Source organism: Giraffa tippelskirchi, chromosome 4, assembly GCF_054371585.1.
Source record: "Giraffa tippelskirchi isolate mGirTip1 chromosome 4, T2T-mGirTip1v1.2.pri, whole genome shotgun sequence".
In the NCBI taxonomy this organism is placed as follows: domain Eukaryota; kingdom Metazoa; phylum Chordata; class Mammalia; order Artiodactyla; family Giraffidae; genus Giraffa; species Giraffa tippelskirchi.
In genome coordinates this window covers 205,672,265-205,685,024 of record NC_137278.1, presented here as the reverse complement: position 1 = coordinate 205,685,024, position 12,760 = coordinate 205,672,265, and the positions used below count along the sequence as shown (strand labels likewise).

The following is a 12,760-nucleotide window of genomic DNA, read 5'->3' as shown; positions in this document are numbered from 1 at the left end:
AGTCCTGTCTCGAAGGCAGCACTTTTGGTGCCTAGAGCCAGCCGTGGAACACTTCCCCTTAGAAAGGACCTACTGCCTAGCACATGGAACTCTGCTCAGTGTTATGTGGCATCCAGGAGGGGAGCAGGGTTGGGGGGGTGCGGAATGGATACATGTGCTTGTATTGCTGAGTCCCTTCTCTGTTCACCTGAAACAATCACAACATGGTTTGTTAATCGGCTATCCCCCAATACAAAATAAAAAAATTTTTAAAAGAAAAGGAAAAGCGGTAGTTTCTCCTTTAAGAAGGCCCTGCCCTGCCCCGCCCACACTAAGCCCCGCCCAGACAGCGTCACGTGACCCACGGTTACGCACAAGGGGCGGGCCAGAGGGCCGTTTGAAAGCCCGGCGCGCACCCTACGAGCGGCAGTTCCGTCTGTCAGCGAGGATGTCGGCGTTACGGCCGCTGGACAAGCTGCCTGGCCTGAACACGGCCACCATCTTGGTAGGCGTCAGCACCTCCGATTCCCGCGCCCGCCTTTCCTCCTGGGCCGCGCCTGAGCGGCCTGGCCTTCTGCGGCTCTGCGATTCTGGCCGGGGCTGCTCCAGCTGGAGTCTGGTGGGCGGGAGAGCCCCTCTCCGAACCAATCAGAGTTAGCGGTCCTCTTGACGCCGTGGCCGTCTCCACCAATAAGTGCGCGGCGGGCTCTTTCTGAGTTTCTGATTGGTGAAGCGGCTGGGCCGGGCGCCCGCGCGCAGGGTGGATGCGGGCGGTCCAAGACGTGGTTTCCCCCAGTACCCGTGTCAGGCCTCCGGTAGAAACAAGGCTGTCCCATGGAGGGTCCGGGGGGATTAGTGAGCGGAACCGGAGCGGGTGCAAACCTCAGACCCTCACCCATGCCTGCCGTAGTCCTCTCGATAAAGAGTGCCTCGCGCGCTACACCCGGGGTCGCGGCCGTCCCGGCCCAGCGGCGGGGCTGCTGTATCCAGGGTTCCATTGGCCACCTTCTCTCTTTGGGCAGCTGGTGGGCACGGAGGATGCTCTTCTGCAGCAACTGGCCGATTCGATGCTCAAGGAGGACTGCACCTCGGAGCTGAAGGTGTAAGTAGGCTGCGCTGGAGATGTCCGATCGCGGGCCTGGGCGCAAGGGAGAGCGGGGAGATGGGGGGGGGGGCGGAGAGTAGGGGTGGAGCGGAAGGCCAGAGAGGCCGGCGCGGGGGGGGGGGGCGAGTTTTGACCAACCGCTTGGAGTCTCCGTCCTGACGCGTGATCTGTCCCCGTGTAAAGCATCCTCTATCACTTCTCTGTCACGCCAGTTTTTCTGTTTCCCTCTAGCACTTGTCACTATAAAGAAATTTCCATATTATGTCGTGTTGGCCAAAACTGGTGGTCCATCACTCCAGTGGCAATAATATTGAATTGGGCACAGCATGTGGAAAATACTACAGAGGATGCACACTGGCTATCATTGATCCGGGTGATTCTGATATTAGAAGCATGCCAGAACAGACTGGTGAAAAGTAAATCATGTACAATTTTTCTTTACTAAAACTGGCCAGAGCTTGTTTTAAAAAAAAAATTTCCTTGTTCACGTGTTTACTTGTTTCCAGTCTGCCACCCGGAGGCACCTTAAGGTTAGCCCCTTGAGGTCAGGACTTTGACTTCTGCTGATGGGTGAAGAAACCCCACTGCCTTGAGCAGTACTTGGCCCAGAATATTTAGTTACTCAGATACTCCCCAAATTTGGAGAAAAGGTGACTAAAGTATACTTTGCTTTCCTTTTTCTAACTGATAGGAAGTAGAAACAGCAGCTGGCAGGAGTCAAGTGACTGAATATATGTGGGTGTCAGTCTTCCTGATTGAAAGACAAGCTCCAAGGGTCTAAGTTGAATGATCTAAATCTAGAGTGTATTTCCTTTATGGGAACTGGAAATGCCCCTTCCTAGAGAGAACATCATCTTTCCCTCGAAATAAAGATTGTTCATAGGTCCATCCATGACCTACCTGTGTTACCAGGCTCTTAGGCTGTAGAACACCAAACCAAATCACCGATAAACTCAATCCTGTAGCTCAGAAATAGGAAAAGATAAAAAAATAATTAGCATCGGAGTAAAAGGAAAATGTGGACAAAATTGCCTTCCTTGAGCAAGATGGAAATCATTACCAAAAAAAGAAATACTATTACCCTATTTTTAGATTCCATCTACTGTATTCTAGTGTCTGAATGTGTATACATTTGTACATGGAAAGATATTTAGAAAAATGTTCTAACATTAATAGTAGTAATTTTTAGGTAACTGAACTTTTAGGAGTGTGTTTTAACTTTTGTTGTGTTTTGTATACTTTTTGGTATTCTTGAATTAGAAGCTGGGGGGTAGGGGCAGATGAGTAATAGGAATAAATGGAAATGGGCAGAAATAAAGGATTAAAAAAACCCCCAAAACCCTTCAGGTGTGTATTTAACAATCTGAGACAAGTACATACAAGAGTGTTGAGGATGACTTGCCCAACGTCACACAGCTGATAGTTGGCAGACTGGAATTTAAACCCACTTCTATCTCACTCCAAAGGGCTTCAGTCTTAACCCCTAAACTTCATAGTCTAACACTTTCTCCTCCCCTTCTGAGCCTGGCCTCCCTCCCAGCATTCAGGGTAGATGGCTAGATGCCATCTTATATATCCCAAACCCCCTCTTGCCAAAGCAGTCACTAAACTTTCTGGCCGGGAGAGTAAAGCAGGGGTAATCTGAATAGGTTCACCTCTGCCCTGCCCCTGTGCTCACCTGAGGAGTCTTGCCCACAAAAGCTTCATGTGGGGGCTTCCCTGGCGGTGCAGTGGCTAAGACTCCATTCTCCCAATGCAGGGGGATCGGGTTTGATTCCTGGTCAGGGACTAGATCCCACACGCCACAACTAAAAAAAAAAATCCTGCAGGTCAAGAAGAGCCCACATGCAGCAACAAAGATCGAAGATCCCGTGTGCCACAACCAAGACTTGGCACAGCCAAATAAATGAACATTTTTACAACATACAAAAGCTTCAGGTGAACAGGGGAGGAGCTTTTGACAGCCTCTTCCCCTACAAAGGGTAGCATGTGAACAGTCACTGTAATGTGGATACGTGTGTCTTGAGTCCTGCAATCTCTTGTTTTTCAGCCACTTAGCAAGGTCCCTCCCTCTGCCCTGCAGCGTGAATCGGCCCCGAATTGACTTGATTGTGTTCGTGGTCAACCTTCACAGCAAACACAGGTGAGAGCCAGGGGATGGGGCTGTCAGTGCTCAGATGTGGCTTAGGGTTGTGCTGGGACGGGGGCCTCACTTGTCAAGGGAAGGAGAGGAGACAGGGAGAGGCTGCCCGGGGGCAACCTAGAGGGTGAGGAGGGAGGAGCCAGTGCCAAGGCAAGATGTTTAAAAGATGCTGACAAATGCCAGCAGTGTCATCTGTCATTTATCTAATGCTCTCTGGGGCCCACTCTGCCTCCCTGACAGCAGCACAGATGTGAGTGAAACGGACCTTGTTCTCAAGGTCCGTTAGGGGAGGAATCTAGACTTTTGAACAGTACCTGTGATGTGTACTGTCAAAGGGGGAAGCCTGGGGCTGTGAGAGCCCGAACAAGACCTCTGCCTCTGAGGACTCAGGTCAAGCTAGACTTCTTGGCAGAGGTGACATCTACATAGACACCAGAGGGAATTCCCTGGCAATTCAGTGGTTAAGACTCAGCGCTTTCACTGTGGGGGCCTGGGTTCAATCCCTGGTCGGGGAACTAAGAGCGCACAAGCCACACATGGCAATCAGTCCGTTAAAAAAACACACAAAAAACACCTGAGCAATGAAGAGGCGTTAGCCAGGCAAGGATGACCGTGAGCAGGATGCCCCAGGTGGAGGGCTGCTGTAAAGGCAGGAGGAGCACAGCATGTGTGGAGGACCGTCCAGGCCTGGGCAGGGGCAGAGCCCAGTCCACTCTGGGGCCGGGGCAGTGGCAGCGTGGGTGATGTTGATGCTGGTGGCCTGGCCTGGCCTCCGCACAGTGCTGGCAACCCTGGGGTCAGGACTGCAGCCAAGCTAGGGAATACAGGTGGAAGGTCTCCCCTCTCCTTCCTGGAGACAGCTGGCTAAGAGCAGGACACGGGGTCCGGCACAGAAACCAAGGCAGACCCCTTCCTGGTCCTGAGGTGGGGTTAAGGGAAGGCTGTGGTGGAAACGCCTGAGAACTGGGGGGTACGGAGACACCAGACCCAGCAATCGAGTCCAGACCGCACGACCTGACCGGTGGGAACCAGTCAGCAGTGACTTAGGCCCGGGTGGGGCAAGAAAGGGCTGAGACCTGCCGTGGGCGCCCTGGCTCACAGGTCTGTTGCACCTTGGGTGCGGTCTCTCTGTTCACCAGAAGGGACACCAGCGAACCGTCTGAGCCATAGGGCTGTGGGCCTCAGGCCTTGTTCATTCATGAAGCCTGACCGAGATGGCTTTTGGCCTGGAAGACAACAGAGTCTTTCATCACTCTCTGGATACCAGTGAGTGAAAGCCTCAACCCAGAAGGTCAAGGTGCCCTTGTTTAGAGGAAAAGAGTGTATTCATACAACTGATAAGAGTTAAAATCGCTGTCATCTTACTGGAAAGCAATTCAGCAATAGTTAGCCACACTTTAAAAAGACACATAGTTAAAAAAAAAAAGATACATCCTGTGACCCAGCCCCCCCACTTCTAGCGTCTGTTCTACAGAAACATCTGCTTAGTAGGAGATGTAGGAAACAATATTCCTGCAGCGCTCTTTGTGATGGTGAAAAACTGGAGACCATTTAAATGTCCACCACAGAGCAAGCAGTGAGTCTGGGGTTCGGTGTGGTCATTCCATAGTGTGTAACAGAGACATCGAACCCAATTAGACCCAACTGGCTGCTTATACATATCACTGTCTGTATTTGCATATGAAGAAAATTCCAGAAGAATTACACCCCAAACTATTGTGGCAGTCATCTCTGGGGAGTTAAAACTAGAGGTTGTGCTGGAGACGGGGAGTTTTACTTTTTACTTATACACCGGTATTTACTATTTGATCATTTCACAAACTTGACTCACTTTGTAATTGGAAGGAATTTAAAGCTGCGAAAGGATGAAGTGTTCCTCCAGGGCTGTCTCCCATCACCCTCGTCTCATGCCCTGGCCTCTCTGGGATCAGAGGCGCAGGGGCTTCTTCTGCCTTCTCTGTTGTAAGGTATGTCCTCTGCTTGTTTTTTTGCCCTGGCCTGGCCGCCCCAGCCTGCAGAATGTGAAGGAGTCCCTGTGCCACCTGGATGCAGCCTTCTTCCTGGGGAAGGTGACCTTCCTCGCCACGGGCGGTGAGTGCCTCCCCTGCCTGCTGCCATGGGTGGGCCCGTGGTGGACTCCATGCAGAGGCAGCCTGCGTGATGGGGAGACCGTGGGCTTTGGAATCTGACTGCTGTTGGTCTCCATAAAGCAAATCAGAGCTGATCGTTGTGCCAGGTTAATTCTGCTGAGACCATTGCCCTGAGGTGCCTGGTGGCTCTCTGTGACTTTCAGAGTAAAATCCAAGCTCCTGTAAAGGCGCAAGCTACTCTGGCCTCTGCCTTCCTGTCTAGTCTCATCTCCTGTTACTCTTCTTCAGAGAGTTCTCTGAGACACTGTAATATTAACAGTGGAAATAATAGTAGCTCACCTCGGGGACTTCCCTGGCGCTTGAGTGGGTAAGGCTTCGCCTTCCAATGCAGAGAGTGAGGCTTCAATCCCTGGTCAGGCAGCTAAGATCCCGCATGCCATCTGGCCAAAACGCCAAAACATAAGACAGGAGCGATATTGTAACAAATTCAATAGAAACTTTAAAAATGATGCACATCAAAAAAAATCTTAAAAGAACACAGCCGACCTGCACTGAGGGTTCACTGCGGACCAGACTCGGTCCCGAGTGCTTTCTTTCTGTATCGCTTGATTTTCACAAAAGCTACTATTGAGGCGGGTACTGCTGTCTCTCTTTTACAGTGAAGGAAGCTGGTCATGAGGTTCGGTAACTCGTTCAAGGCCCCATAGCTAGAAATAGTACAGCAGAGTTCATACTTAGCTGGTCATATCCCAGGGCCCATGCCTTTAATGATTATACCATGTGGCTTCTCATAAATACTTTTTTCCTCTTTTCTATGTGGCTGACCCCAATTTTCTGCCCCCTGAGGGACGCCTCCCTGACCAGCCCTGCAGTCTGGGCCCTCAGGGTGACCATGCAGGCCTCTGGCAGACTCCGCACCCTTCTGCCTACGCTGATGGTGTGTCTGCCCCCCTCCGCCAGCTGCACTGTGAGCTCCTGGCACGAAGGGCCTGGCTCACATTCTCAATAAGCTTTGGTGGAGAAGTGAACGCCAAGTCACTTCTGTGTATTCGTTCACTGACTATAGTAACTCAGCGGAGTAGGTGCTGTTATGATCTTCATTTCATAGACGAGGAAACTCGTATGTTTATTCCGACTCTGTCAAGTCCCTTCAGCCTATTTTCTGATCTGATGATCTTGACTGCCCTGAAAAGAAGGTACAACAGGCCTGTCACCCAAAGAAGGTAGAAACTGTGGCCCAGAGAGGGGACGTGACCTCCTGGGCCCAGTGCTTCCTCCATCACAGCCACGAAGGTGGAGATGACAGGCGTGGCTTCTTTGCAGCTGGGCAGGACAGCCACTGCAGCATCCACCGGAACACCGTGGTGAAGCTGGCCCACACCTACCGGAGTCCCCTGCTCTTCTGTGACCTGGAGGTGAGGACCTGCTCCCCGGGCCGCGGGATGGCACAGTCAGAACACAGAGGGCATGGTGGGGTGCTTCTTGGAGGACCATGAGTACCCGAGTGAAGGGGCTCCAGATGTGGAGACCAGATCCTCGTTGGAACCCTGGTTTTTCTGCTCACTGTCCTTGGGTGGGTCACCGTAAGCCTTGGGTGCACCCTGTAAAGTAGGGTGACACTCCATGTACATCTTGAGTTCCATTTGTACACCAGGTGCCATCACCTTTTGCTTTGACATTTTCCTCTGTACTCATAACTAAGCCTTGCGTGTGTGTCTGTGGGTCCATGTTAATATCTCACTTTTCTGCTGGGGTGTAAGAGCTGTGAGGCCAGGCATCCTGTCTGTCTCATTAACCAGCAGTCAGGATGCCCTCCGTACCCCCTTACCTCCCTGGATCGCAGACCTTGTCTGGTCCCAGCCCGGGGCAGGGGGTCCAGCAGGCAGCAAGGGTGGAGGTTGGGTGGGTGGATAGATGGCTGAATGGATACATGTGACGTTGGTTCTGCCCTGACCCGCTTCTCTTGGGGTTTCTCATGAGGTGAATCCTAGCTGTGAGGGTAGCACAGCAGATTTCTGTTTTGCTGATGAGTTTTGCTCTTCAGCCTCTCTGTGTGCAGTGTGGAGCCTGAAGATATTTTGCTAAAGGGTTCTCGGCAGGAGTTGACTCTGCTCCCTCTGGGGATCTCCTAAGGGCTCCTGGGTCCTGGGCTGCACCCCTCCGCACACCAGACCTGCTCAGTTGGTTTAGGCATCTGTTGTTTTTTTTTTAATTTTTATTGTATGTTGGAGTATATTGATTTATAGTGTTATGTTAGTTTCAAGTGTGCAGCAAAGTGATTCAGTTATACATGTATCCATTCTTTTTCCGATTCTTTCCCCATATAGGTTATGCTTATTGGTTTTGAGATTCGTTTTAAAGATATGTGTTTCTGTTCTGGGTCTCACACCTTGGCCCAAAGGCCAAGGTGATGTGGTGCAGAGGGAGCTGAGTCAGCGTGTGGTCCGTCATCACCATCTAGACCAGAGGTGCTGACTCTGGGGTCTTTGGACCCCTCTGGTCCGAAGGGAGAAGCATTTCAGGGTCTATGGACCCCTCTGGTCTGAAAGGAGAAGAATTCAGGGGAGTTGTGCCTTTGGACAAGAAAAAAAATTACTTCTGTTTTCACTAACCTCTAGGAGGAATTTAGCATTATGAACGTAGATGGGAGGCAACAGTAGTGTTAGCAGAGTCTGTGACTGTTAGCAACAGACGCAACAGACACTGGCATGTCCCATGGGGATGGGGTGGCCCTCACGACTGCTGCGTTTCTGCAGAAGTCCGTTAGATCTGCCCTAGGTCTTCTCACCCAGTGCGTCGCTTAAGATGCACATACTGCTCTGTCACAGATCTGTGTTTCACGTCTGATCACTATTTTAAGAACCAGGACTAGACCGAGGCTCTGATCTCACAGGTAGGACCCGAGGCCCCCTGAGGTGTTGCTGGCTTTGCTCACAACAATAGAGGTGGCATGCTCACGGTCACATAGCTAGTACATCAGCAGAAGAGCCAGGCTGGTGTGCTGCTGACTCCTGGCTTAGCGGGCTGGCTGCGTGGCTTTGAACCAGTGAGCCCCTCCCCCAACACACACACGCAGATAACACGCTTCCTTTTCTTCGATCTCAAGGGGAATGACAATCCACAGCAGAGGCGCGCGTGGTGGTGCAGTTATGCGCACGGCCGGCAGGTGGCGGGCTGTACCAGGTCCTGTGCTGTCCTCTAGCCTGAGAATGTTAGTCGCTCAGCGGTGTCCGACTCGCTGCGATCCCATGGATTGTAGCCTGCTAGGCTCCTCTGTCCATGGGATTCTCCAGGCAAGAATACTGCAGTGGGTCGCCATCCCCTGCTCCAGGGGATCTTCCCGACCCAGGGATCGAACTTGGGTCTCCTGCATTGGCAGACAGATTCTTTACCATCTGAGCCACACGAAAAAACGTCTGTGGCCGACTTTTATTTCCAGCCTGGAGCCAGCGGCCTGAGAACCTAGGCCTGGCAGCCTCTCATCCGAAGCACCCAGTGTTTGGACAGCCACCATGCCTGGTACCTGTGCGGTCCTGTCCAGGGCACTCTCCCCCACTTCATGAGCTGGAGCCTCATCATGTTTTGAGGCCTTTGCATGGCGAGAAATACTGGCCCCGTTTTACAGGAGAGGAAACACACCCAGGGAGGTGCAGGATTCGCCCAGTGCGGTTATTTTCTAGCTCCGCTATCAGGCCCTGTGCGGGTCCCTGAGAACCAAACGCCTCTGACATTGGCCCTGCCCCTCAGAATGGAGGGAAACAGACCGACACGTCACACCTGCTGCGGCAGGAGGATCCGCAGGGCTTTGGAAGCCAGGCAGTGAATCTAGCCGTTCCTTCCCGTCGGTGTCGGGGTAGTCACAGTGGGCTCAGCTGTTTGGGGGCCACGTCTCTGGAGTAAGGTGTGTGGATGGAGGAGACCCGGCCAGAGGCAGGAGGCCAGGGACGAGGCTGCAGGAAGCAGACCATGGAGCCCAAGTGAGAGCAGCGGCCGTTTGGAGGGACTATTCAGAGGCCAAGGCCGCAAAGCCCAGAGGATTTACTTAATAGATATTTCTTAACATAACCTACAGCCTGTCCAGTGTTGTTCTAGGCTCTAGGGAGGCAGCATAGAGCAAAGCAGTGTTAACACTCCCAGTTCTGTTCTAGTGGAGGCAACACAGGAAGTAGAATGCGTGATGCATTAGGGCACGGAGATGTGACATGTCAGGTGGTGGTAAAGTGACAGGATTTAAATAGGGGGTGAAGGGACTTCCTAAAAATCTGACCTTTAAGTGAAGACATGAAGGGAGGCACCGTGGAGCCTCCTGGTGGAAAAGCCCACGAGGCTGGAGAAACTGCAAGTGCAGAGGCCCTGAGTTTGGAAGCTGCCTGCCGTGTTCAAGGTCCACAGGGAGCCCTGGGCGCCTGGAGCAGAGCCGGGGGGCTGACACTGGGGCCAGATCAGCAGGGTCTGTGGGTCGTAGTAAAGGCATAGTGGCTTTCACTCTGAGTTAGACTGGGGCAGCAGAGGGGTATGGAGCCAGGGAGGGCCACAGCCCGACCTGAGTTTTGAATGGGGCCCCTCCAGCTATTGGGAGGGGAATAGACTGAAGGGAGGCAAGGGCAGAAATAGGGAGGGGGCCTGGGGACCGTGTCTGGAAGAGTTCAGAGTGGTCTGGGCTCCGTGGTGGCCGGGGAAGGGCGAGCTGGGATGGTCTCTGATGCTGGGTGTTTCCAGGGTGGGCCGACAGGTGTGCTGATGGCCTGCCTGTGAGACAGGAGAGGAAGAAGAGTCAGGGTCAACGCTGGAGTTTTCAGCCTGAGAAGCCCCGCCCCCTGCCCCCCCCCCAGCAGTGAGATGTTGCACAAAGGAGGGAGCGGCCTGAGAGGTGGGAGGAAAAGCTGGGTGCGGGTGGGTCCCAGGAGCCAGGGACAAAAGGCCTGCCAGGGACGGAGCAGCTGCCTCAGCCTCCACTAAGAGGAGAACCCCACTGAACCTCACACAGCGCAGTGTGTGAGGACTGAGATGTCGCCTCTGTTCTTGGAACCCAGGACTCACGGTGACAAGGTAGAGTAAGACCAGGGGGGCTTCAGGATGCCCGAGCTCTAGCTTGGGTGACTGGGCGGATGGTGGCGCCCTTTCCCAGGTTAGAGAGGGAACAGGAGAAGGAGGAGGTGCTCTGAGGCCACCTGTTGGTCGGGGGAGGCCATCTGAGGTTATTCTGCCTTTCTGGAGCAGCTCATTCGCCCCCACCAGCTGGGGCCTTCGCACAGTGTGATTACCTCTGCCTAATCCCATGGCTCCTCTGGGCCCACTAGCCCTTCCGTGGCCCTGGTATAGGGACCATCTGTTGATGGCACCTCCCTGTCCTCCGTGAGGGCCACTCTCCCCACCCCTCCTTTCCAAGCTGGACGTGTCTGTCTCAGGGAGATCCCAGGGGGTGCCACCCCAGCATTGGTTGGGTCTAGCCCTGGTTCAGATCCCAGCTCAACAGTCGCTCACTGTGCCTCTGGACGATGTCCCTGACCTCGCCAGCCACGCCTGCTGAGCCCTCGTTTCTTCTGGAGTAGGGGTCAGCGTCTCTGGTATCCCTGGAGGGTGTCTGAAGGGGTTCCATGAGCTGAGGTGGTTGGAAGCTGCTCGGTGAGGTGTGGCGCGGACAGGGCCGTGGCCCTGGGGGCAGTGGTGCCCAGGGCTGTCCCCATGTCTCAGCCCCCAGCTCCCCTCTGGCCGCCACCTCACCAGGGTCCTGTCTCCTCCTCTGCAGATAGAAGACTTCCGAGCCGCCATGGCGCAGCGCCTGGTCCGCCTGCTGCAGATCTGTGCGGGCCATGTGCCTGGCGTCTCAGCCCTGAACCTGCTGTCCATGCTGAGGGGCTCCGAGAACCCCTCCCTGGAGGACCTGTGAGGGCCCCAGGTCCCCGGCCGCCCTCCCCCGCGATGGGTGCCCAGGCTGGCAGTCACTGTTGCTGGAGACAGCGCCAAGGCTTGGCAGGCCTGGGTCAGCAGGCAGTTCCCTCAGGGCCCAAAGTCCTCGTGTTCCAACAGGAAGTGCCGGAGGGCGGCAGGGGGAGTCCAGCTGGTCAGATTCCAACCCCCCACATGCCCACCCCAGCAGAGCCCCAGGTCTTCATCCACCTGACGTCTTACCTCTCAAGACTTCGTTTGAACAAAGGGTCCATGGCTAAAAGTTTGAACATCAGCGAACTCATCCACCACTTTGATTTTGTAGATGAAGAAACTGGCTCCAAACGATTAAGAGCCAGCGGGTAAGGATTTCCCTGCTGGTCCAGCGGCTAAGACGGCGCTCCCAGTGCGGGGGGCCTGGATTCAACCCCTGGCAGGGAAGTGGATCCCACATGCCGCAGCTAAAGATCCTTCATGCCTCAACTAAGACCCGGTGAAGCCAAATAAATAAATATTTTAAAAAGAAAAAGAGCTGGGTAGTGGGAGCTTGAACTCTTATAAGCCCAATCTGACTCCACATCCTGGCCTTGCCATTCTTACGGGACCTGCAGAGCCTCAGTTTCCCCAGGTGTTGAATGGAGGTTGTTCAGCTTAACTTTGCTGCCGTTGGAAGGATTGAGTGACATGGTGGAGGTGACGTGCCTGAGGTGTATTGTATTGCATTGCTCCTGTGCTTGTTTGGGTGCTCCATGCATTTCATAATAAATGTGTGAGCGTTTGCATGACTCCAGATAAGCACTCCACAGACAGTTACTTGAACTATTACGTGAAAGCACACAGAGCTAAGTTACAAAACTGGTGCACATCCAGGAATTATACCGTGAAGTCTTAAGAGAACCTGACCGAGGGCTGGTTTCTGGGCTGGCCGCAAGAGACTGTGTGATGACGGCTGCTTTCTTTCTCCTTGGGGTCTAATTAGAATCTGTGCCCATGCTGAGACAAGGCTGCAGAAACCCTGGCAGCCAGGTATGAGCTGCAGCCGCGCCCCGTGCCCAGCTGGACACTCCCGTGGGAGCTTGGGTGAGGAGGGGGTCTGGTAGGAGAGGAAGAGAGCCAGATCCTGGTTCCCTTGGAGCGTGCCAGCGCCCTCCCAGCCCCACCCCACTTGCGCCCCCGCCCCCCCCATCCTCAGGCCTCAGGATGGGCCCTGCCTGATGCATTGGGCAGTGCCAGTGCCGCAGGGCCTCTGCTTTGACGTCACCGTGGCAGCCACAGCTCACATTTCACTGATGGGTGGGCCAACCTGAAACTCGGTGTGGGCGTCATGAGGGTAGGGCCCACCTTTCTCCTCTCCCTGGGCTCCTCTCCACCCCTCTGCTCACTCGGTAAGGTTTGCCAAGGCCTGGCTGGTCTTCCAGGCAGCCCCCACCAAGAACCTCAGCCGCGGCGATTTCGGTTCAGGTCTCAGACGTCACCCAACCTCCGCAGAGCTTCGCGCTTTACAGAGCGCTTCTCACAGTCACTCCTGCCGCCCGCCCTCCCCGCAGGCCTGTG

The 12,760-nt window shown here is 54.1% G+C and overlaps 1 protein-coding gene across 4 annotated transcripts; it reads left to right on the top strand.

Moving 5' to 3' along the window:
* Nucleotides 1-350: 350 nt before the first annotated feature.
* Nucleotides 351-11,996, top strand: CENPM (centromere protein M). 4 transcript variants are annotated; one of them, XM_081587707.1, is made up of 6 exons: nucleotides 351-484; nucleotides 1,002-1,081; nucleotides 3,135-3,227; nucleotides 5,239-5,318; nucleotides 6,641-6,732; nucleotides 11,067-11,996. In XM_081587707.1, exons 1-6 carry the CDS (start codon nucleotides 428-430, stop codon nucleotides 11,205-11,207), a joined length of 543 nt encoding a protein of 180 aa, XP_081443833.1. In that variant the 5' UTR covers nucleotides 351-427; the 3' UTR covers nucleotides 11,208-11,996. The 4 variants fall into 4 exon arrangements, with proteins under 4 accessions (XP_081443833.1, XP_081443835.1, XP_081443834.1 ...); XM_081587709.1 differs by having other exon boundaries at nucleotides 5,073-5,318; XM_081587708.1 differs by lacking the exon at nucleotides 351-484 and adding an exon at nucleotides 731-794.
* The last annotated feature ends 764 nt before the right edge of the window (nucleotides 11,997-12,760 follow it).

Bases quoted from the DNA above. Each gene is read 5' to 3' on its own strand.
- CENPM (XM_081587707.1), top strand. From the start codon at position 428: ATGTCGGCGTTACGGCCGCTGGACAAGCTGCCTGGCCTGAACACGGCC. The intron at 5,319-6,640 runs GTGAGTGCCTCC...GCTTCTTTGCAG, and splicing joins GACCTTCCTCGCCACGGGCG to CTGGGCAGGACAGCCACTGC. The intron at 6,733-11,066 runs GTGAGGACCTGC...CCTCCTCTGCAG, and splicing joins TGCTCTTCTGTGACCTGGAG to ATAGAAGACTTCCGAGCCGC.